Genomic DNA, 23,321 nt, shown 5'->3' on the forward strand with positions numbered 1-23,321 from the left:
GGCTGGGGAGCGGCAGGGCCACGGCCCACGGGCAACGGGAGGGGATTCTCTCCTGTCTGATGAAAGGGTTGTGCTGTGGCTGTGGGATGGAGCAAAACAGCCACCCCTGCCTAGGGCAGGTGGGGAGATCCCCAGCACCCGGATCCCCCAGGAGCACCCGGGCAGGATGAGGATGGGGATGGGATGGGGACAGGGACAAGCCCAGGCCCTGTTGCACAGTGCAGGGTACCCACCACGGGGGTGGGAAGCACGGTGTGAAAGCGGGAGGGAGCCCCACAGACCCGCGGGGTACCCAGGAGGAGATGGCAGGGAGGGGGCAGCCCCCAGTACCGGGACAGGTGTGGGGTAATGGGTCCCCACAGAGGGGACAGACCAGGTGCTGGGGTGCCCTGCTTGGGGCTGCTCGTACTTCTCATCTCTGGTGCTCGCCACGGAGGTCCAGGGACACGGGTGCCGTTACTCCCCCACCACCATTCCCGGTGCCAGTGCCCCTCAGTGCCAGTTCCAGTGCCGGTGTCCCCTCGGCCACTGTGTCTGGTGCCGGTTCCCCCCGGTGCCAGTGCCCGGCCCGGTGCCCGTGCCCCTCCTCGCCACCATTCCTGGTTTCGGTGCCCCCCGGTGCTGGTTCCAGGTGCCGGTAACCCCTGCCGCCATGCCCGGTGCTGGTTCCCCCCAGCTGCCAGTGCCCCCGGTGCCGGTTGCAGGTGCCGGTACCCCCCCGCCACGGTGCCCGGTACCGGTTGCAGGTGCCGGTGACTGTTCCGGCTGCCAGTCGACCCCCGCCACGGTGCCGGTGCCCCCCGGTACAGGGTGCCGATGCTCCTGGCCGCCGTGCCCGGAGCCGGTTGCGGGTGCCGGTACCTCCCCCCCCCCCCCGCCGTGCTCGGTGCCGGTGCCCCCCGGTGCCGGTGCCCCCCGCCGCCGTGCCCGGTGCTGCCGGCCGGGCCCCGCCCCGCGCCGCCGCGCTGCGCCGCTGCCGCCGCCGCCGCCGCCGCCCCCGCGCGCAGCCATTGCGGGCAGGCCCGGCGCTGCGGCCCGTCCGCCCCGGCGCGGCCCCGGGGACATGGTGGCGGGATGGCCCGTCCCGCCGACACCTTCCCCCTGCACCGCCTCGTCTGGCACAACCGGCACCAGGCGCTGGACAGCGCCCTGCGATCCGGCACGGTGGGCGCCGCCACCGGCACCGGCACCGGGGGGCACCGGGGGGCACCGGGGGGCACCGGCACCGAGCGCTCCCACCCGCGGGCGCCGTGGGCAGCCGGTGCCGGGGGCGGGCGGCGCAGCTGCGGAGCGGGCGGGGAGAGGGGGAGCGGCGGGGGGGCGGGGGGACGGGGGGGGGGGTGATGGCGGGGGGGGGGGGCAGCGGGAGCGAGAGGGGTGGGTCGGGAGAACGGGGGACGAGGGGCTTGGGGACGCGGGACTGGGAGGGCTGGGAGGACTGGGGGGGACCGGGAGCACTTTAGGGGAGGCTTGGGGCAGAGGGGACTGGCAGCACTGGCGGGGACTGGGAGCACCTGGGGGAGACTGGGAGGACTGGGAGCACTAGGGGGGACTGGGAGCGCTGGGCAGACTGGGAGCACCTGGGGGAGACTGGGAGGACTGGGAGCACTAGGGGGGACTGGGAGCGCTGGGCAGACTGGGAGCACTGGCGGGGACTGGGAGCACCTGGGGGAGGACTGGGAGAACTGGGGGACAGTGGGAGCACTTTAGAGGAGGACTGGGTCAGAGGGAACTGGGAGCACTGGGGGGACTGGGAGCACCAGTGGGGACTGGGAGGACTGGGAGCACCTGGGGGAGGACTGGGAGCACTTATGGGGAGGCTGGTCACAGGAGGGACTGGGAGAACTGAGGGGGCTGGGAGCACTGGGCAGACTGGGAGCGTTGGCAGGGACTGGGAGGACTAGGAGCACTGGGGAGGACAGGGAGCACCGGGAGCCTGGGAGCATTGAGGGAGGCTGGGGACTACTGGGATACTAGGGGACTGGAAGCAACTGGGAACACCGGGATTGGGGTACTGCGGGCATTGGAGGTACAGGGAGACTGGGGGCTGTGAGGTACTCGGGCAGTGAGAGAAGAGGGGACTGGGAAACTGAGGGCACTGGGAGCACTGCGGGGGGCTGGTGGCACTGGGACAGGGGTACTGGGATCATAAGGGACAGGGAGCACTGGAGACAGAGGGGAACTGGGAGACTGGGGGCACTGGGCCTTGGGAGCGGGGGGGATGCAGGGATGGGGGGTGGGCACTGGGCACAGGTGCCCTGTGGTGCTGGGGGGCCGGGAAGTGGCACGGGGTGGGTGAGTACCAGGGGATGGAGGGCTGGGGACCAGTATTGGTGTGCCCGGGCAGGGCCCAGGGCTGTGCCAGGACAGGGTACTGGGGGGGGGGGGGGGGGATGTGGGGTGCCTGGGGCACCCCAGGTGGGCGGCGGTGACCCTGCCTGTCCACGCAGCACGACGTGGAGCTGATGGACCCCCGTGGCCGGACCCCGCTGGAGCTGGCCGTGTCCCTGGGTCACCTGGAGTCGGTGCGGGTGCTGCTGCGGCACAACGCCAACGTGGGCCGGGAGAACGCCAACGGCTGGACGGGTACGCGGGCACGGCGGGGGGGGTCCTCGACGTGGGGACACCGTCACGGGAGCTGGCGGTGCCCGGCTGACGGTGCCCCGTGCCCCAGTGCTGCAGGAGGCGGTGAGCACGGGGGACCCCGAGATGGTGCAGCTGGTGCTCCAGTACCGCGATTACCAACGGGCGACGCGGCGGCTCGCCGGCATCCCCGAGCTGCTCAGCAAACTGCGCCGGGTACGACCCTGCCCCGGGTGGGCAACCCAATAGCGCTGGGGTCCCACCAGGCTGGGGGATAGGGGGGGCAGAGGGGAGCCTCTGGACCCCCGATGTCTCCCCAGAACCCCCGTCTCCTCCACGACCCCACTTTTTGCACGGGGACCCCCTTCCTTTCCTTCCCTGCCGGGCCCCCACCCAAAACTGGGCTCTCCCAGGTCCCCCTGATCCCCACCCAGGACACCAATAGGCACCCCTACCCCTGCCCCCAAGACTCCCCATCTCCCCAGTGATCCCAGCAGGGCTCCCCCCCAACTCCTCCAGCCCCTCAGTGTACCCCGGCCGTCCCTTGACCCCCTTGTCTCTTCCAGGCATCCGACTTCTACGTGGAGATGAAGTGGGAGTTCACCAGCTGGGGTGAGCGGGGCCGTGGGGCCGTGGGGCCAGCGGGGGTGCCCTCCCCCCCGATGCCGTGCCGCTGATGGGGCGCGCGTGCCCGCAGTGCCGCTGGTCTCCAAGGTGTGCCCCAGCGACGTCTACCGCGTCTGGAAACGGGGCGAGAGCCTGCGGGTTGACACCACGCTGCTGGGCTTCGAGCACATGACGTGGCAACGCGGCCGTCGCAGCTACATCTTCAAGGGGGAAGGTCAGCTCCAGCTCCCACGGGACACCCTGGGGCCCCAGATACCTTCAGGGACCCTCCAGTGCCAGTGACCCTGGGGATCCCCCCAGACCCCATGCGCTATAAGTACTCCCCCATAAGCACCCCAGATCCCCTATAGGGACCCCCTGGGGACCCCATTTCCCCCTTCCAGGGAACCACCTCAGCCCCCTGCACACACCAGGTCCCCTGCAGGGACCGCCAATTCCCCACCGGGACCCCCCAAAGCCCCCAGAACCCCTGAGATGCAGCGACCCTCGTGTTCAGGGGTGTCGGGGGTACCACGGCGTGCCAGGCGCTGCCCCAGCCTGGGGGCAGACATGGGTGCCGGGGCGCTGACCCGTCTCCCCGTGCGCAGACGAGGGGGCGGTGGTGATGGAGGTGGACCACGACAAGCGGGTGGTCTACACGGAGACGCTGGCCCTGGCCCTGCACGAGCCCGACCTGCTGCTGGCGGCCATGCAACCCTCGGAGGAGCACGTGGCCGGGCGGCTGACGTCCCCCATCGTCTCCACGCACCTCGACACCAGGAACATCGCCTTCGAGAGGTGGGCTGCCACCCCGGGGCCGGGGGGGATGGCGTGAGGGGAGGCAAATGGTGGACCCTGTCACGGCGAGGGCGGGGGAAACTGGGAAGGGGCCGTGCGAGGGCTAGCTCTGGGGAACTGCGTGTGAAGGGGAAGGAAATGCTTGTGCAAGAGGGCGAGCGGCGTGCGAGGAACCCTCCCCCGCCGGCGTGGGGGGCTGACACCTTCCCCCTCCCCAGGAACAAGTCGGGGATCTGGGGCTGGCGCTCGGAGAAGATGGAGGTGGTCAGCGGCTACGAGGCCAAGGTGGGCACGGCAGGGGCACATGGGGGGACCCCTGACACAGAGGGGGACCCGCCCAATGCCCGGTGGGCCTGAACCTGTCTCCCGGCAGGTGTACAGCGCCAGCAACGTGGAGCTTGTCACCAAGACGAGGACGGAGCACCTCTCTGACCAGGACAAGTCACGCAGCAAAGGTGACAGCCCAGTCGGCCAATCAGGGAGCCTTCCCACAGTGGGGAACATGCCCCCTCCTAGTGCAAAGCCTGCCCACTAGTGCAAGGTCCACCCCCTTCCTGGGTGGGAGGTGTTGGGTGCCACGCTGGGTGCTGGGTGTGACCATGTCAGGCGTGGGACACAGCATGGGGTGTGACCCATCAGGTTTGGGACACTGTGGGTGCTGGGTGTCACCCATGGGACCTTGTGAGGGGTGTGACCTGGCAGGCGTGGGACTCATGGCAGGTTGTGATCTGTTGGATTTGGGACACTGTGGGTGCTGGGTGTCACCCGTGGGACCTATGACAGCCCGGGCAGATACAGGGGGACCGTGCCCCCTGCCCACACTGCACCCCTGCACCTCCCCTCTCTCCCCGGCCAGGCTCCAAGACCCCCTTCCACTCCTTCCTGGGCATCGCACAGCAGCACGGCACCCACAACGGGGTGAGTGCCCAGGGCGGGAGGGGTCCCCCCAGGGGCTGGGGTGCACCCCCCAGTTGTGGGGGGCCCTGGGGGCACGACTGAGCGGTGCTGGTGCCGCCGCAGGCGCCCGTGCTGCAGGCTGCCAGCCCCACCAACCCCACCGCCATCACCCCCGAGGAGTACTTCGACCCCCACTTCGACCTGGAGACCCGCAACATCGGGCGCCCCATCGAGATGTCCAGCAAGGTGCAGAGGTGAGGCCACCACCCCGGGGTAACGCGGTCCCAGGGACGTGGGACATCGGCAGGGAACCAACAGCGACATGGGACCGGGGTGTCAGGACTCACAGGGGTGGTGACGTGGTCCTCTGGGATGTGGAACCAGGGTGTCAGGACCCACAAGGGTGGTGACGGGGTCCCAGGGGATGTGCCACTGGGTGTCAGGACCCACGGGGTTGGTGATGGGGTCCCAGGGGTCGTGGCACTGGGGGGGTTCCTGTGCCCACGCCGGTGCCTGGGCAGGTTCAAGGCAACGCTGTGGCTGTGCGAGCAGCACCCGCTGTCGCTGGCGGAGCAGGTGACACCCATCATCGACCTCATGGCCATCTCCAATGCCCACTTTGCCAAGCTGCGTGACTTCATCACCCTCAAGCTGCCTCCCGGCTTCCCTGTCAAGATCGGTGAGGGCGGGGCTGGTTGGGCGGGGCAGGGGTGGGACCTATCCCGGGGCAGGGCCACTGACCCCTGTACCCCCAGAGATCCCCCTCTTCCACGTGCTCAACGCCCGCATCACCTTCAGCAACCTCTGCGGGTGCGACCAGCCTCTGGGCTCCGTGCGGGTGTGCACCCCCACCCAGCCCCCCGGCACCCAGCCCCCAGGCCCCAGAGGTGAGGCTGGGGGACGCAGAGGGTCTTTGAGGGCGCAGGTGGCTGGGGGACTGCGGTGGGATGGGGGGTGCCCTGGGAGTGGGGGTCTCCGGGTGGGTAGGGGACATCCCAGGGCTGCTGTCTGTGGGTGCAGGGTTCTGGGTGGAATCCGTGGGTATAGGGCGCTTCCAGGTCCCTGGGTGGGGGGTGCTGGGTACCATAGGGTGATGGGTGCTGCAGGGTGCCAGGGCCAGGGGGGTGTCAGGGCCCTCCGTGGACACAGGGTGGTGCTCAGTGGCACGGGGTACCCACGGTCGCAGGGTGCCATGGGTGTGGGGTGCCGTGGGGTGCTCACAGCACCCCCGGCGGTGCGGCAGGCTGGCCCTTCCCCTGCGAGGTGGAGGCGGGGGTGTTCGAGGTGCCGGCGGGGTACACGGTGCTGGGCGCGGGGCGCAGCGAGCCCCTGCGGGACGAGGACGACGACCTGCTGCAGTTCGCCATCCAGCAGAGCCTGCTCGACGCCGGCACCGAGACCGACCAGGTGCGACCACGCCCCCCGGTTAACCCCACCCACTCCGTGGATCAGGCCACGCCCCCCGCGGCCTGCCACGCCTCCCTGCACAGGCCACGCCCCTCAGCCCCGCCCCACCCCGCAGGTGACCATTTGGGAGGCGCTGACCAACACCCGCCCGGGTGAAGACCCGCCCCCCTATGACGAGGACCTCCAGCTGGAGCGGTGAGGCCCCGCCCACATGGGGCATGAGCCTGCCCCGCCCATCCTCATCTGGTGGGGTGGGCGGGGCCAAGGTGGGAGTGGCAACACCTTAAGGCATGTTGGGGCGGGGCAGAGGGGAGGTGCTGAGAGGCCCTGGGGTGTGGCCCGGAGGGGAGGTGCTTCCCACTCCCTGGAGGGTGTGGCAAACATGGGTGGGGCTAACTGAAAGTGTGGGTGTGGTTAGCAGATGGGTGGGGCATGTGGAGAGGGGTGCGGTTCTCCACGGCAGGGTGGAGCCATGATGTGGGCGCAGCCACCTGGGGCGAGGCATGGGTGGGGCGCGGCATGGGTGGGGCGCGGCATGGGTGGGGCGCTGTGGGCGTGGTCTCCGTGAGGGGGGCGTGGCCACAGCCCCTCTCCTCGCAGGGCCCTGCAGGAGAGCATGCTGCTGCAGGCCGGGCCCAGCGCCGACCCCCCGGAGGCCAGGAGTCCCCCCGGGGCGGGCGGGGGCAGCCCCCCGGCACCCCCCGGCTACGGCAGCTTCGCAGAGCAGCTGCGGCTGGCCATGGCGCTCTCGGAGCGGGAGCAGGAGGAACGGGAACGGCGTCGACGCGAGGAAGACGAGGAGCTCCAGCGTATCCTGCGCCTCTCCCTCACCGACAAGTAGCAAGCAGGGCGCTTCGCACGGGGACAGGGACGTCCCACGCGGGGGACACCCCACGCAGGGACACCCCACGCAGGGACAGGGACATCCCTCGCACGGGGACCGCCAGGCACGGCCTCACACAGGGACAGCCCGGCGTGGGCACCGTCCCGCACCGGGACACCCCAACTCAGGCACAGCCCTGCCTGGGGGCCGGGCAGTGCCGGGGTGACACCCCCATGCCAGGGACGCCTTGTGATGTGGGCACAGCCCCCGCACGGGGGGATTTGATCCAGGGATCCTCCTACCCCCAGGTCCCCCAATCCAGGGATACCCTCCTGCCAGGCTCAAACCTCAGGCAAGGGACCCTGATCTGGGAGCCCCCCACCCCAGGGACCCCCCTACCCCCAGGACCCCCACCTTACATACACCCTCCCCCTTCCTTTTCGGTGTTGTACGTTGACCCCCACGGGGGGCAGGACAGACCCGGGGGTCCCCATGGGATGGGGCCAACCCCTGTTTAAAGGCACCCCAACTCTGGGGGCCGTGGGGACCCCCAGGCCTTGTCCCTCGGTGGCAGTGGGGGGGGCCGAGGGGCCCTAGATGTATGTACATATACATATACATATATATATATATATATACACCGATGTGTCAAGAGTGTGCCTGGCAGGGCGATGGGTGACATGGTCCAGGGGCGGAGCCTGGGTGAAGGGGTGGATCCAGCAGGAAGGGTGGGGACCAGGTGAAGGGGCGGGGCCAGCAAGCATGTGGGTGGCACCGATGGTGTCCCAGGGGGTCTTCCTCCCCTCCGACCCCCCCTAAATCTGGCCCTGTACCCCCATTCCCTGCCCCAGGCTTAACCAGGTTATACTTCTCAGGGAGCCCCCCGCCCAGGGAGGGGGTGCTTAGATGGGGACCCACGGGGTGACAAGGGGCTTGGGGAGGGGGGTCCCAGGGCAAGGGGGGGCTGGGCTGGGCTGGGGTGCCCCGCTCCCGGGGTGGGGATGAGGGTTGGTGGGCACAGTGGTGGGGGGTCGGGGTGGCGTGGCACCTGCGGGTACATGGCCGAGGGACCCGGATCAGCGCTGGGGCGAGGGGCTCCGGGGAGGGGGGGGCGGGTCCCAGGAGCTGGGGACTTTGGGGGGGGGGCCTCCTGGGGGGTCCCGGAGAAGGCTGCCGGGGGGAGGGGGGTTCGGGGGCGAGGGTCCCGGGGAGGGGTCCTGGGGGTGCTCCCGGGGTGGGGGGTCCGGGGGCTCCCAGGCCGGTGGTGCCGGAGTGGGGGGGGTCCCGTCCCGCTGCAAGCCGGGCCGGGCCGTGGCGTGCCCCGGGGCCGGGCCGGGCCGTACCCGCACCCGTGCCCGGGCGGGGCAGCGGCGGCGGCGGCGCTTCCTGGTGCGGGGCGGGCGCGGAGGGGGGGGCGGGCGGTGCGGCGGGGCATGGCGCTGGTCACCGTGCGGCGGGCGGCGGGCTCCGCCGGGGGCCCCGCGGTGAGTGCGGGATGGGGACGGGACCGGGGCCGGCTCGGGACACCCCCGTGGCGGCCGTTCCTTAGGGCCGTCCCGGGACCCCCCGGGCACCCCCAGGGGACCGGAGGCGGAGGCGGGGGCGGGCGGGCGCTCCCGGCTCGCCCGGGCGCTCCGGTTAGGAAGCGTGGCTGTCCCGGGGGACTCCCAGTAACCTCCCACTGGGAGCCCAGTTGCCCCTGCCACACGTTGGGGTCTCCTCTGCTCCCGGCTGGGGGTTGCCCTTAGTTGGGGAGGGGACGGGGGAGGGCGGTGGTGACCAGTTGCTCCCCACTCTCACCAGTGGTCCCAGTGCTTTCGCTGGTCCAGTGGCTCCCAGTGCCTCCCCAGCCCGCCCCCGCCCCCGCCTCCAGTAACCACTGGGCCTTATCGGGGTGCACAGCCCAGGGCCTCCCTGTGGGCACTTCCCCCCTGGGCAGCACCCAGCCGGAGGGGGGATGGGGGGGGCATGGGGACAGCACCCACTGGCATCCCAGGGCAGACCCCCAGGGATCTCCCTCCCCAGTGGGAACCCTCCCAGGGCACCCTCACTCCCCCAAGGGGCCCTGCCAATGCCCCATGCTGCTGGGGTGAGGGGGGGGTGTTGGCAGGGTGTCCCTGGCCCATGCGCCCAGGTGGGACGTGCTGGGGGTGCTTGCTGGGCCCCCCGGGCATGGTCCGTACCCCGGGGTCATGCTCCCCTGGGGGCACTGCCCCCCACCTCCCCATGCTTTGCAGGAGGAAGATGCGCCCAGGCGCAGCCGGCTGCAGCGGCGGTGAGAAGGGGCTCCGAAGCCACGGGATGGGGGACACGGGTCACCGGGGTGGGAATGGGACACAGCTGCACCCTGAGGAGCGTCTCCATCCCCTGTGGTGCCCCAGCCCCCCACATTCTCCCCCCTCGGGGGAGCCCTCTGGGGGGACCCCAGCCACGAGGGCTGGGTCCTGCTGCAGGCTGGGCCCCACATCCCACTCAGGGCCCTCCTGCCCCCCAGGCAGAGCTTCGTCATGGTCAAGGGGGCCGCCCTGCTGCTGCCCGCAGAGGAGCCACTGGTGGCCGAGCCCCCCCCGGCTGCACCCCCCGGCCAGGCCCCAGGGCGGCAGGAGCAGCACCTGCAGCTCATGATGCAGCTGCTGCGTCCCCAGGATGCCATCCGGCTGGTAGGGCACGGCCACCCCCAGGGACAGGGACGGGATGGCTGCGGGGACAGGGATGGGATGGGATGGGATGGGATGGGATGGGATGGGATGGGATGGGATGGGATGGGATAGCAGCAGGGACAGGGATGGGATGGGGATGGTGGCAGGGACAGGGATGGGGACAGTGACAGGATGGAGGTGAGACAGGGACAGCAAGAGAAGTAGAATGGGATGGGCATGGGACAGGATGGGGACGGGGACAGGGATGGGGACAGGATGGATATGGGAATGGGATTTGGATGGGGAAGGGATGGGATGGGACAGGATGGGGCTGGGGACAGGGCTGGGGACAGGATGGGGATGGGAATGGGATAGGTTGGGATGGGGACAGGATGGGGACAGGGCGGGATGGGGACGGGATGGGAATGGGATACAGTGTGCTTGATACTCCTCCCTGGGCACTGGGGACACTGGGGAGCAGATCCCACCGTGCTGCCCCTGGGGGTGCAGGGGGCATCTCTCATGGCCCCCCATCCACCCCCAGGCAGTGCGGCTGGAGTCGGCGCGGCCGCAGCGGGTGCGGTACCTGCTGGTGGTGCGGCCTGAGGAGGCGGGAGCCGAGGGGCAGACGGCGCTGCTGGGCGTGGACTTTGCCCACGAGGGGTGAGTGGGGTGAAGGAGGGGGGTATTGGGGGTAGTGGCTGCACCCCCTGACCTCTGCCTGTCCCAGGGCCACCTGCTGCACCCTGGGCATGGTGCTGCCCCTCTGGAGTGACACCCAGGTCTTCCTGGACGGCGATGGGTAAGGGGTAGGCAGGGCTTCTGGAAGGGAAGGGGCTTATAAGGGTGGGGCTCACACGATTAGGTGGAGCCTGTGGGGAGGGGCGGGGCTGAAGTGCCCACCCTGATCCATGTGTCTCCCTGCGGTGCCCAGGGGGTTCAGCGTGACATCTGGGGGACAGACCCGCATCTTCAAGCCCATCTCCGTGCAGACCATGTGGTGAGCGAGTCCTGGGTGTGTCAGCGGGGACGTGAGCACCACTGTGGGCACGCGCACAGGGGGTGTGGGCACTGCTGTGGGCACGGGGGCTGTGGGTACCACCATGGGCACAAGCATGTGGGACGTGGGCACGGGACACGGGTACCACCGTGGGGACAGACACGGGGGAAGTGGGCACTGATGTGGGCATGGGGGATGTGGGTGCCACTGTGGACACAGGGGATGTGGGTGCCACTGTGGCCACAGGGGATGTGGGTGCTACCGTGGGCATGGGGGATGTGGGTGGTGCCGTGGGCACAGGCGCAGGGGATGTGGGCACTGCTGTGGGCACGAGAGATGCGGGCACCGCACTGGCCACAGCCAGGACACAGACATACGGGCACAGTCATGGGAACGGGGGGTGTGGGGAGGGTTTGGGCACGGCCACGGGCCACCCAGCTGTGCCCACGTGGGAGAGGGGAGGTTGCACCCACATGCTGCGGGGACCCAAACCGGGGGTGGGGATGGGGTGACACCGGGTGTCTAGGGGTGCCCTGGCCAAGGTGGCGGCGGGGAGGACGCGCGGGCGGTGCTGGGCCGCTGCGGCCGTGGCAGGTGGTGTGCGGCAGGGCCGTGCTGCAGGAGCTGCACCGCGCCTGCGAGGAGGCGTCCCGCGGCGGGCACATCCCCGGGGGCCCGGCGCTGGCCTGGGCCTGCGGCTACGAGGCGGCGCTGACCTCGGAGCAGAGCTGCCTCAACGAGTGGCTTGCCATGGCTGACCTCGAGTCCGTGCGCCCCTCCTCGCCCTCGCCCCTCCGGTATGCCCCGCCCCCCTGCCCCACCCCGCAGCCTGCTGGCCAATCAGCACTGCTCCTGGGCTGTGGGAGCCTCAGGGTGGGGCGGGGGGCGGGGCCTGTGGTAAAGGGGAGGGGCGTTTGGGTGGGGCTGTGAGGGTGGGGCTTGCACTGAGGGATGGGGTCTGCATTCAGGGTGTGGCTAATGGAGGGGCGGGGATTATCTGGTTAAGGGGTGGAGCTTCCAATTTGGGGAAGGGCATGGGGAGGCAGGGCTTGTGTGGGGGAGGAGCTTGTGAGCAGGAAGGTGGGGCCTGGGCAGGGCAGAGCCCGGGCGGGGCAGGTGGGCGGTGCCAGTGACACGGCGATGCGGGTGCCAGGCCGGCGGCACCGGAGCTGTCGGAGCAGGCGGTGCGTGTGCTGCTGCGGGACGTGATGGCCAGCGCTGACCTGGAGAGCGTCACCTCCAAGGAGGTGGGTGCCACCAGGCAGGGGCTGCGGGTGGGCCGAGCGCCCGGCTCGTGGCCAGGGCGGGCAGGCACCGGGACCTCCCTCACCCCGCGGTGGTGCCCAGGTGCGGGAGGAGCTGGAGCGGCGCACGGGGCACAGCCTGGCCCAGCACAAGGACTTCATTGACAACGAGATGCTGCTGGTGCTGGCGCAGATGGACCGTCCCTCCCGCGTCTTCCCACACCTCTACCTGGTGGGTGGCGGGGTGGGCGGGGTGGGCGAGGCTGTCCCCACCCCTCACCGCTGTCACCACCAGGGCTCTGAGTGGAACGCGGCCAACCTGGAGGAGCTGCAGCAGAACCGGTGAGTGTGGAGTGATGTGGGGTCATCTGGGGTGTCACAGGGCCATCGTGGGGTGTCATGGTGGTGCAGGCACGAGGTCACCGTGAGATGGCCCGGTGGGGTGGGTATGGGGTCATCACGGGACACTGATGGGGCAGGCATGGGTTCATCGTGGGACACCCGGTGGGGTGGGCATGGAGCCTTTGTAGAGCACCCAGCAGGGTGGGCATGGGGTCATCATGGGACGCTCGGCCAGGTGGGTGCAGCAGGGCTGTGGCACTGCAGTGGGGTGGATGTGGGCACTGTGGGGCACTGGCAGGGTGGGCACGGTGGTGTGACGGGGCCAGCAGCGGGTGAGCGTGGGGCACCCCATAGAGCACGGGCAGAGCCCCAACCCTGCGTGCCAGCTGTGCCATACCCCCTGCCCGCGGCAACGCAGGGTCACCCACATCCTGAACGTGGCACGGGAGATCGACAACTTCTTCCCGGCGCTGTTCACCTACATGAACGTGCGGGTATACGATGAGGAGACGGCCCAGCTCCTGCCCCATTGGAATGACACCTTCCTCTTCCTCTCCCGTGTCCGGTCAGTGGGGCCAGGACAGCCCCGGGGCACAGCGGGGGCCATCGGGGGCACACAAGGGGGGCCCAGGCTATGGGGGCACGGAGGGGCAGGGGCGGGAGCCAGGCGCAGGCTGGGGACATGGGTGCGGGTAGCTGGGGAGGCAGGGGGGAATGGGGATGCATCTTGACAACCGAGGGTCATCAAGTGATCATCGGGTGCTGGGGGGGGCATCGGGGTGCTGTGGACACGGGGAGCCCTGGGGACGTGGAGAGCCCTGGGGACGGGATCCTTGGGGACACGGGGAGCCCTGGCGACACAAGGAGCCCTGTGATGTGGGGTCCTTGGGGACAGTGGGGATATGGGAAGCCCTGGGGCGTGGGGTCCTTGGGGACATGGGGAACCCTGGGGACATGGGGAGCCCTGGGACACTGAGGCACTGGGGACACTGGTAGCACTGGGGACCGGGGAGCCCTGGGGTGCAGGTTCCCTGGGGACAGCGGGTGGCTGGGGACACCTGGGGAGCCCCAGGAGCTGGGTGGCAGCGCGGTGGGTGCCGCAGGGCCAGCGGGGGCCGGGCGCTGGTGCACTGCCGCATGGGGCTGAGCCGCTCGGCGGCCACGGTGCTGGCCTACGCCATGAAGGAGTTCGGGTGGCCCCTGGAGCGGGCGCTGCGGCACGTCCAGCACTGCCGCCCCGGCGTCCTGCCCAACCCCGGCTTCATGCGCCAGCTCGACTTCTACCAGGGCATCCTGCACGCCAGGTGGGCGGGGAAAGGGGTGGGGTGGGACACACCCTGTGGGTGGGGTGGGTGGGGCCTGGTGTGACCACACCCCCTCGGGCAGGGCAGGGTCTGCTTTGACAATGGTCTCTTGGGTGGGGCGTGCCACACCCAACCTCTTGTCTGGGTGGGGCCTTCAATGGCCACACCCCTCGTGTGTGGGTGGAGCGCGATGAGGTCATGCCCCTCTTGTGCAGGGTGGGTGGAGCTTCTATGGCCACACCCTGATGGGCAGGGTGGGCTTTGGTGGAGCCAGGCGCCACATCCTTTGACGCTATGGCTGTGGAGGTGGGGCCTGTGGGAGCCCCACCCTGATTCGGAAAGGGCGTGGCTCTACATGTGGGGCATGGCAGGGTGGGGCCAGCCACTGATGGCAGGTGTGTGGCAGCCGGCACAGCAGCCTGTGGGAGCCCAAGGCGGCGGAGCAGGCGCCCCAGCACAAGGAGGGCCCGGAGGCTGCACCGGGAGACGAGGGTGGCCTGTCCCCAGTCCCTGCCCCGCAGCCCCCTGAGGAGGCGGCTGGGATGGGGCTCCTGGGGGCCTCGCGGCGCCCCCGCATCTCCCTCTGTGCCGTCATGCGGAGCATCAGCCAGCTGGAGCCCCCTGAGCCCCCCGAGCTGCCAGGGGAGCCCCTTGCCGAGGAGGTAAGTGTGGGGCAGGGGTGGAGGAGGTCAGGGAGATCCTAGGGGGCTGTGGTGCTGGCTGAGCCCTCCTCCACACCTGTGTCCCCCCCCACAGGTGTTCACAGGGGTGCCGGAAGGTGCCCCCCCTGGGGCACGGCCCTCCTCCCGGCCCCGCCGTGTGGTGCGTCAGGCCAGCCTGGATGGTGGCCCCGCCCCTGACCACACCCCCGCGGACGACCATGCCCTACCAGCCACCTGTAGTGACCCCACCTCCTGCCCTACCCTTGCCTCTGACCCCACCCCCTGTGCTGACCCTGCCCCCCATCACCCCTCCTCCCCGCCCCCTGCCCCCTAACCCAGGCAGGGGGGGATGGGGCAGAGCACCCCCTGCCACCATGGGAAGGGGCAGGGCCTAGGCCCACTGGAGGCCTGGCCAAGGATCGGACACGCCCCCCCCCACCTGCACTTCGGGGGGCAGAGGTGGCCCTGCCTCACCCCCCCACACATGCACAGGCCCCACTGCCACCTCTCACTGCACCAGCACTGCCAATAAAGAGTGTAAACACCTTCCCGTGGCGTGGGTCCTGCCCCGGGGCAGTGGGGACATGCGTGGGGCCTCCTGCAAGGCCCTGGCCATCAGTAGGGACCAGAGTGAACACATGGGCTACAGGGCCACCCCGCCCCATGAGCGGGCAGGGGGAGCTGGGTAACTTCTGCACCCTCTGTGTGCAGGAAGGGGGAGCGCCGTGGCCGCCAGGACCCGGGGCGGCCCGGGGCGGGGGTACTGGCACCCCGCTGCCCGTCCTGAACCCGCGTACCAGCACGACGCTCAGCCGCCATCTTGTGAGGCGGGGGGGGGGGGGGGGGTGCGCATGCGCCATGGGGCGGAGGCGGGAACTACAGCCCCCGGCGTGCTTTACGCGGTGGGCGGAGATTTGCGCATGCGTAATTGAGGGCGCCTTCCTAGTTGCTATGGGAACTGGGCCTACCTCGGCGCCAGCGGCCTAGGCCGGGGCTGGGACCGGGGCTGGGGCTGGGGAGGCGCGGGCGGCGGGCGGCGGCGGAGGAGCAGGGGAGCGCGGCAGACCCGGGCAGGGACAGCGACCTACGGCTGCATCATTCGCAGCCAAGGAGCCGGCCGTGGCAGCAACCGGGCCCCGGGGTCTGGGGGCAGTGCCGCCAGCCTCGTCAGATGCCATCCCATGGCGGGGCAACACTCCACAGAGATGTTGAGGGGCTGGAGCATCTCCCTTATGAGGAAAGGCTGAGAGACCTGAGGTTGTTCAGCCTGGAGAAGAGAAGGCTGAGGGGGGATCTAATCAATGCTTATAAATATCTGAAGGGTGGGTGTCAGGAGGATGGGGCCGGGCTCTTTTCAGTGGTGCCCAACGCCAGGCCAAGGGGCCATGGGCACAAGCTGGAACACGGGAGGTTCCACCTGAGCGTGAGGCCAAACCCCTTCCCTGTGCGGGTGCCAGAGCAGGGGCACAGGCTGCCCAGGGAGGCTGTGGGGTCCCTTCCCTGGAGACATTCACCCCCCGCCTGGACGCGGCCCTGTGCCCCTGCTCTGGGGGTGCCTGCTCAAGCAGGAGAGCTTGGACAGGATGATCTCCAGAGGGCCCTGCCAACCCCTGCCAGTCTGGGATTCTGTGATTCTGTGGCTCAGGACAGACGGGCGATCTGGACCATTGGATGGAGTGAGGGGCCACAGTGCTGCCATGGGCTGTGCAGGGCACCCTGCCAGTGTTTGCGGAGGTAACACAGACCCTGTTTCTTCTTGAAGCCTTTCCTCACTTTGCCATGGCTTGGGGTCTTCCCAATCAACACCCACACGCCTTTGTGTGGGTTTTACCATCTCCCTCTCCCCTCACTCCGCCACCCCAAGCAGCCTGGAAACCTCCCTCCATTCTCCCCACTGTGAACCTGGGTCCAGCACACTCTGTCCTGGCAGATTTTGTGACAGTTGCTGCCAGGAGGGCATCATCAGTGCCCCCTCTGCAGGCCCTCTCGCTGGCACATGCCCAAGGGCAGAGGGACTTGGCCGTGGTGTTAGCAGCCACCGGGTGCTACGGGATCGTGGCACGAAGCTGGACCCAGCGGCTTGGGGTAGAGAAAGCGGGGTGAAGTCTGAAGACACACACCACCCCCACTTGGAGGACCCCTCCACCAGCTGCCTCCCTCCTCCTGGCCCCAGGGCCCTGCTGGGCTGGCTGGGCATGGGAGTCCACACTCTAAACGCCTCCGTCCTGTTCCCAAATCATGCTGTCCCCTTGCAAGTGGAAAGCATTCAAGGGCCTGAAGCTCCTACAGCAGGACAAGATCTGGCTGAACGACGTGAGCTGGAGGGTACCTGTGGTGCGGGTGGGCCCAGTGCCGCGGGTGGGCCCCCCACCCCATTCCACCTGCCCCCCAGTCTGGGACTCGGCCTGGGTTACTGCCAGGTCTGGCTCTCCACCGCTCGATTGCAGCCTTGGGATACAACTGATTAATTTTATTGATTAAGCAACAAACGTCTAGTGAGCTAATAAATTAAGTAATCAAAACCTAAATAATTAACAAACACATCCCATATTAATTTATGATTGAATGATTCTGCACACAGCAAAACTACTAGTTACAGCTCTTAATCTGACGAATCCCACTGGACTGCTGTTGAATGACAGCTCTGTCACCCTTCTATCCCCACCGCCTGGGAGGAAGGTCCCATTGAAGTGCCAGTGGCCATGGGGGGGGCCATGCATGCCAGACCTGGCTCTGCAGGTCAGCGGCACCACAACCTGCAATCATCTGCACGCCTAATATCAAAAGATCCTCCCTGTACTGACCTTTACCTGATTTTATACCTTATTCTCCATTTTTTCCCATTTCTGGGCCATTTTTGCTACCTTTACACCTTCCTTTTTCCACCCAAACAGCCTGCTCCTAATTACTTTTTCTCCATGGATCCCAGTTTTCTCTCATCCCTCCCCAAATCTGATGTTTTTGCTGTTACTACCTGGGTAATCTCAGCTTTATATGGGACTCCCGGTGCAGTTACCTAGAAATGGGTGGCTTTGCTAGTGCCCACCCACCCCGTTTCTCCAGAGCCCTGGGGTGCCTTGGTGCCTGCCAGGGTGGCATGGTCCAGGCATGGGAGAGGAGAGCAGTGAATTCAGCCCTCTTCCCTTCTTCCCCACAGATGCAGAAAAGAGAAGGAATCCCGCCTGCAACTTCACGTAGCTGCTGGGGGCCGGGGACAGGCAGGAGGGAGCACTGCAGTCCAGAGGTGAGCCCTTTCAACCCCCCAATCCTGCCCCCAACCCGTGGGGTGCTGTGGCATGTCACACCGTGGGACAAGGCAGCACCTCACAGGGCTCGTGATCCTCAGCAGTGTCGTGGGCGGGTGGCGGTGCCCACCGGACGCTCGTGGTGATGTGCATCCCTGTGCTGCAGGCAGGAACGATGGAGGGCAAGTACTGGAAGTGCCACAACCTGGCCGTCACCCACGAGTACCACAAGTGGAGGATGTGCTCGTGCGCTCAGGTGAGGGCACACGTGGGCACAGGGACACCTGGAATCCCCTGCTGCCTCCCTCTGACCCCCACCCACAGTCCCAATACACACACACCCCCAAACCAACCCCACCAGGCATGCTCCAGCCAGCCTGGAAACAGCTTTGTCCCTGGTTCTCCAGCGCTGCTGGCCACCACCGCCCCTTCCCTCCCTCACGTGTTACCCCTGGGGTACGGGCAGCCCTGGTCAGGGAAGGGGAAGGCAGCACTGCCCACTCCGTGCCAGCTTTGTGGTCACCCGGACAGGCAGCAACTCGCGTCATGGCTCCTCTTTGATTTTTCTCCAGGTGCAGAAGACATAGGACAAAGCAGCAGCGTTACCCTCTCAGGTACCAGCGCTGTGTCTACAGCTGTGCTTACTGTCCAAAGGGCTCCCCTCTCCCAGCTTGGCCAGTCCCATTGGTATTACTGGGAATTGTGGCAGCACCGGCTTCTGGATCTGGACTCCGCAGCCACCCTCACCCTTTCTGTGCCAGGCAGGGGGTGGTCGGTACCCAGCAGGGTCTGGTGACCCAGCGGTAAGGCAGAAGGCAGCTGCCTCATGGAGCTCAACTCCCTGCACGACCTGGAAAGGCTCTTGGACATGGCCACTACCATCTTCTACAGCCACAACCCCTGCCATGGTCCCTGAAGCTGTTTGTCTGTCTGCCTGCTGGGAGCCCAGGCAGCCTGGAGATCCCTGCCCTGGGTAGTGTCAGCCCCAGCCACCGGCTCTGCTAACACTGTCCCCATTAACCCTGCCTTCTGCCCCCGTCCCGCAAAGCTGCTCTCCAAGAGCTACTGCGCAGCCACGAGCAGCAGCAGCACCGAGGGGCTTCACCCCCCACCCTGGGTACCCCACAGACAACAGGCGGCAGCCCCCCAACTTCACTCACACCAGCCTTTAATCCGCCCGGTGTTCCCAGGCTGCGGCATGGCTGCGGACAGGCCTGGGGGGGACAGTGAGCAGAGGCCCCCCTGCATCTCCTCCCTCCGGCGTGGGGCGCAGCGGCTCAGAGGGCATACTTGTGCCAGAGGCTGTGGGGCAGAGCAGGGTAGGTCAGGGGGTGCCCGGTGTTCCCCCAACCCTGGTTGTTGGTGGTGGGTTGCACCAACAGAGTGGGGGGGCACCTGTGTACCCCCCCCGCCTTGTCCCTACACCCACCTGTAGGTGACATCGGGGCTGTCCTGGTGCTCCAGGAGGGCGTCGCGTACGGGGCTTGGGGGGCTCAGCCCCAACGCCTGCGCCCGCTCCCACCGCTGCAGGCGGGTGATACCTGCGGGGGGAGCCGGGTCAGCGGGACCGGGGCGCACCGGGGTGGTACCGAGGAGTACCGGAAGGACACCGGGGGGGTACAGGGCGGGTACCGGAGGGGTACCAAGAGGGGTACCGGGGACTCTCACCGGTGCAGGGCCCGTACTCCCAAGCGAGGTCAAAGCGCCGCAGCATCTCCAGGAGGGCCGGGTCCGGTGGGGGCGGCGGGGTCTCCTCGGCGGGCGGGGGCGCCCGGGGCCGGGGTCGTGGCCAGCTCTTGACCTTGCCCTTGTCCCTGCCCGGGATTCGCCCCGCTTGCCGCCGCCGCCGCCGCGGGAAGGAATCGGTGATGCGCCGGGGCTGCTCCATGGCTGTGCGGGAGGGAACGGCTTGGGGCGGCGGCGGCGGCCCCACTCCTCCCGCGGTTACCGGGAACTGGGTGTCCGCCCGCTCGCCCCGCCCCTGCCGCTCGCCGGGCGGAAGCGCTGGGGCCGGGCTGGGCCGGGCTGAGGGGGCCCGGCCGCTGCCACCCCCATCCCGGTGGCCCCGGCGCTGTCACCCCTCCCGGCTGTCCCAGTTATCCCCAGGCGCTGTCACACACACCCCCACGGTGGTCCCCATCACCCCCATAATTCGTGACTCGACCGGACTCACGCCACGCAGCCGGCACCCCCTGCACCGCACAACGCTCTGGCTCTGTGTGTGTGTGTGTCCCCAAAAAGCACAGCCAATGACCCACAGAGCTATGGTGTGTGTGTGTGTGTCCCAGCGGTGGTGACACCATCCCCGGGGTGACACACACACACACACACACACACACGTGGCAGATGCCACCAGTGGAGATTTGCCTGAGGTTTTTCACCCCTCCCCGGGGAGGCTGAGAATAGCTCAGGGCAGGGCCGTGGTGCGTGTCCAGGCACAGAGGGACAGGGTGACTCCCTGGGGGACACAGCTGCGTCCCTCAGCAGTGACACCGGGCCGGGTCATGGCTGTAACGGTTGATGCCAAGCCAGGTGCAAGAAAACTGGTGCTGGAGGTAGATAACAACCCTATAACAGCTATCAGAGAGTCCACACTCCTCTTTGGTTTCATTTTATTTTATCTTTGTGGCCCCAACAGCACAGGGACTTCCCCGCGCCGGGGCGGGGGGCCGAGGGGGTCAGGGTCAGTCCCTGCCCAGGCCGGGGTTGTGCAGGACGAAGCGGCAGAGCTCCGGCACTTGCCGGTGTCCCAGCTCTTCCTGCAACCGCTGCATGGGCCGGTTCCCCGTGGCCGTGTGCCCGAAGGTGGGAAAACCACGGGCCTGCGCCCGGCGAGCGGCGAGGGCCAGCACCGCTCGCATGTGGCCGTGCCGGCGGTGAGCCGGCAGGGTGTAGCTGTGGGTCCCCGTCCCGAAGGCATCGGTCAGGACCCAGCAGAGAGGCTGCCCAGCCCTGTCCTGCAGGCAGACGTTGGGGAAACGACCCAGCAGCTCCGCCAAGTACCGCCGGCTGCGATTGTTGCCGCCGTACGCCCATGTCTCGTTCAGTAGATCTACGTGCGCTGGGCTCAGCGAGCCCACCCGCACGTCGGGGTCCAGCCTGCGGCGAGGGTCGGCCGTCAGCGGGGAGGGGGGCTGGCAGGGGCTGCCAGCGCTGGCACCAGGGAGCAGGGGGGTGCGCACCGGGGCTCAGGCAGGGTGCTGGGGTTGGGGTGCAAGTAGGTGTAGTACTCGGAGACCTCCAGCTCGATGCCCTTGACCCCCGCAATGGCCTGTGACACCGTGGCCACCCCCTCCTGCAGCCCTGGGGATGGTGGCATCAGGGGGCCCTGCTCCCCCAGCACCCCCATTCCTTGCTTCCAGTCCCCCTCTTTCTGACCCCAGCACACGGGCTGTGTCCCCCCAGTGTCCCCAGGGGCTCCCCACAACCCCAGTATCTATCCCCAGCACCCCAATTGTTGTGCGCTGTGCTCCCCAGCACCCCAATCCCTGCCCCCAGTATCCCCCAGCACCCCAATCCCTGCACCCACTGCCCACCAGCACCCTAAACCCTGCCCCCCCAGCCCCCCAATTCCCACACCTAGTGCCCCCCAGCACCCCAATCCCTGCACCCAATGTGCCCACCACCCTAATTCCCACACCCAGTGCCCCCCAGCACCCCAAGTCCAACCACAATGCACCCCAGTGACAGCACCCATCAAACCCCTACCCCCAGTGTCCCCCCAGTGCCCCCCCAGCACACCAAGTCATGCCCCCTCCAATGCTCCCCAGTGCCCCCCAGCACCCCCAATTCCTTCCACCAGTACTTCCCAGTGCCTCCAGTTCCTTGCTCCCTTATCACCAATAGCTCTCCTGAGCATCCCACGCTCCCAGTGCTCCCCAGTACTGCCCAGCACCCCTCATTTTCATCCACAGCATGCATGCTCCCTGCTCCCAGTGCTCCCCAGTGCCTTCCCATTGCCCCCCAGGACCCCCCAGTCCCCAGGCCACCAAAGATGTGGAAGGCGGTGTCCCAGCGCAGGCAGCCGGGGGTCTCCAGCAGCGCCCGGTAGGCGCCCACGTCCCGGTAGAAAGCCGCATTCCTGTTTGTGTAGAAATCATCCACCGGCATCTGCGGGGCACCCATGAGTGCCCTGAGCCCACCCAGCACGTACCAGGGCACCGTGCCCACCCAGCGCCCCCCACCCCCACCCCACAACCCACGTCCCCGCCGGCCACCTCTCTGCTGGGCCGTGCCAGCACAGCGCCAAAGTGGGGCCACGAGTCCACCACGACCTCAAACTCCCCTGGGTTCCCCCGGTTTATGTTCATCACGGCCCCGAGGACCTGCAGGCAAAGGGGTCAGAGATGGGGTAAGGGGGTTTGGGGGGCCACTGGGGGCCGAGGCGGCACATCCCGGGTGCACGCCACAGCAACCTGCCCTCACCAAATATGGTGCCCAGGCCCCATAGGGCTCCGTGGGGTGAAGGCAGAGGGGGGCGGTGCCTAAGGCCAGGCTGCCCACAAGTGGGGGGGGCAGGTAGGAAGCATGGGATTGGCTCTATTGCACCGTGTCTGGGTTGAGATTGGCTGGGTCATAGAGGTCTGGAAGGGGATTGGCTGGGGCAGAGTCCACCTGGGCTGGGATTGGCGGTTGGGTGATGCCCAGGAGCAGGGCATGGACTTGGGACCCCTGGGGAGCGCGGGGACAGGGTGATACTAGGTTCCCTGTCACTGAGGGGGTGAGAGTAAGGGGGTGGCACCGGGGTGCCCATCACCAGGGGCAAGAGAGGGGGGGTGACAGTGGGGTGCCTGTCACTGGCAGGGGTGACAGAGGGGTCCCCATCATGGCACGGGGCAGGGGCGACAGTGGGGTCCCCATCACTGGCAGGGGTGACAGAGGGGTCCCCATCATGGCATGGGGCAGGGGCAACAGCGGGGTCCCCATCACTGGCAGGGGTGACACAGGGGTCCCCATCATGGCACGGGGCAGGGGCAACAGTGGGGTCTCCGTCACCGGCAGGGCGAGGGGCAGGCTCCTCCTCAGGGCCTCCTCCAGGTGCTGCAGCTGGGCCGGGCACGTCAGGATCAGCATGGTTCTGCTGAGAGACCCTACAATAACAGTGGGCCAGGAACCCTGGGTGGGGACCCCGTACCCAGACCCAGCCCCGGGTAGTCCCCAGCCCCTCCAGCACTCACCTCGCAGCAGTCCTGGGGCTGTGGGTCCCGGGTGGCCGTGGGGTGGGTGTCTGGAGCCTGTGGGGCAGGTGGTAGCACCAGCAGGTCCCTGCTTCTGTGGGGCAGGCGGTGACACCGGTGGGTCCCAAGGCCACCAGTGGCTGTCACGGGCTGGCAAGTGCCCCCTGCCCGGGGGGGGGGCAGCCCTGTACGGGGGCAGCGGGCAGGGTCCATCCTGCCGGGCATGGGGCCAGCCCTGGCCACGCTGCGGCCTCCTGGGGATGGGTGTTCAGCCAGAACGCCCTGCCCCACAGCCACCAGTGCCCCACGGCCACTGGGATCCTCAGTGTTGCCACCTGCCCCACGGCCAGGGGGCCATGCTGATCCTGATGTGCCCTGGAGACCCCTCTGCATCCCTCCTCGCAACCAGAGGTGCTGCTCTGGGTGCCTCCCACCCTGGTAGCACCCCACACACCACCGGGCCAGGGGCAGGTCACACTCAGTTCCCCATTCCCCCCAGGCAGCCCAGGGACTCCAGGGCCTTCCAGACGCAGTGGTACAGGGGTCACATCCATGGGTGATGTGAGGGGTCCCCAAGCACATCCCTGGGTGGCA

The 23,321-nt window shown here is 68.3% G+C and overlaps 4 protein-coding genes across 8 annotated transcripts; 2 read left to right on the plus strand and 2 right to left on the minus strand.

Moving 5' to 3' along the window:
* Positions 1 to 983: 983 nt before the first annotated feature.
* Positions 984 to 7,529, plus strand: ANKRD13D (ankyrin repeat domain 13D). 3 transcript variants are annotated; one of them, XM_075095108.1, is made up of 15 exons: positions 984 to 1,164; positions 2,451 to 2,586; positions 2,675 to 2,799; positions 3,150 to 3,195; positions 3,281 to 3,424; positions 3,798 to 3,987; positions 4,206 to 4,272; positions 4,361 to 4,442; positions 4,844 to 4,905; positions 5,008 to 5,138; positions 5,406 to 5,563; positions 5,640 to 5,771; positions 6,128 to 6,291; positions 6,407 to 6,486; positions 6,920 to 7,529. In XM_075095108.1, the coding sequence occupies exons 1-15, from the start codon at positions 1,075 to 1,077 to the stop codon at positions 7,338 to 7,340; spliced, it is 2,028 nt and encodes a 675-aa protein (XP_074951209.1). In that variant the 5' UTR covers positions 984 to 1,074; the 3' UTR covers positions 7,341 to 7,529. The 3 variants fall into 3 exon arrangements, with proteins under 3 accessions (XP_074951209.1, XP_074951210.1, XP_074951212.1); XM_075095109.1 differs by having other exon boundaries at positions 6,892 to 7,261; XM_075095111.1 differs by lacking the exon at positions 984 to 1,164 and having other exon boundaries at positions 2,506 to 2,586; positions 2,683 to 2,799.
* Positions 7,530 to 8,524: 995 nt separating this feature from the next.
* On the plus strand, positions 8,525 to 14,852 carry SSH3 (slingshot protein phosphatase 3). The gene is made up of 14 exons (XM_075095112.1): positions 8,525 to 8,598; positions 9,352 to 9,389; positions 9,609 to 9,774; positions 10,298 to 10,416; positions 10,484 to 10,555; positions 10,688 to 10,753; positions 11,362 to 11,550; positions 11,907 to 12,000; positions 12,101 to 12,229; positions 12,293 to 12,339; positions 12,758 to 12,904; positions 13,443 to 13,643; positions 14,050 to 14,305; positions 14,400 to 14,852. Exons 1-14 carry the CDS (start codon positions 8,548 to 8,550, stop codon positions 14,637 to 14,639), a joined length of 1,815 nt encoding a protein of 604 aa, XP_074951213.1. The 5' UTR covers positions 8,525 to 8,547; the 3' UTR covers positions 14,640 to 14,852.
* A 3,849-nt stretch (positions 14,853 to 18,701) lies between these two features.
* POLD4 (DNA polymerase delta 4, accessory subunit) lies at positions 18,702 to 19,545 on the minus strand. The gene is made up of 3 exons (XM_075095224.1): positions 19,219 to 19,545; positions 18,980 to 19,091; positions 18,702 to 18,852 (listed from the first exon to the last, which is right to left on the minus strand). The coding sequence occupies exons 1-3, from the start codon at positions 19,436 to 19,438 to the stop codon at positions 18,828 to 18,830; spliced, it is 357 nt and encodes a 118-aa protein (XP_074951325.1). The 5' UTR covers positions 19,439 to 19,545; the 3' UTR covers positions 18,702 to 18,827.
* A 606-nt stretch (positions 19,546 to 20,151) lies between these two features.
* LOC142058072 (glycine N-acyltransferase-like protein 3) lies at positions 20,152 to 22,868 on the minus strand. 3 transcript variants are annotated; one of them, XM_075095185.1, is made up of 6 exons: positions 22,728 to 22,868; positions 22,546 to 22,627; positions 21,768 to 21,875; positions 21,540 to 21,660; positions 20,733 to 20,853; positions 20,152 to 20,649 (listed from the first exon to the last, which is right to left on the minus strand). In XM_075095185.1, exons 2-6 carry the CDS (start codon positions 22,621 to 22,623, stop codon positions 20,235 to 20,237), a joined length of 843 nt encoding a protein of 280 aa, XP_074951286.1. In that variant the 5' UTR covers positions 22,624 to 22,627; positions 22,728 to 22,868; the 3' UTR covers positions 20,152 to 20,234. The 3 variants fall into 3 exon arrangements, with proteins under 3 accessions (XP_074951286.1, XP_074951288.1, XP_074951287.1); XM_075095187.1 differs by having other exon boundaries at positions 22,546 to 22,630; XM_075095186.1 differs by having other exon boundaries at positions 22,546 to 22,640.
* Positions 22,869 to 23,321: the final 453 nt, after the last annotated feature.

Source organism: Phalacrocorax aristotelis, chromosome 5 (assembly GCF_949628215.1).
Source record: "Phalacrocorax aristotelis chromosome 5, bGulAri2.1, whole genome shotgun sequence".
In the NCBI taxonomy this organism is placed as follows: domain Eukaryota; kingdom Metazoa; phylum Chordata; class Aves; order Suliformes; family Phalacrocoracidae; genus Phalacrocorax; species Phalacrocorax aristotelis.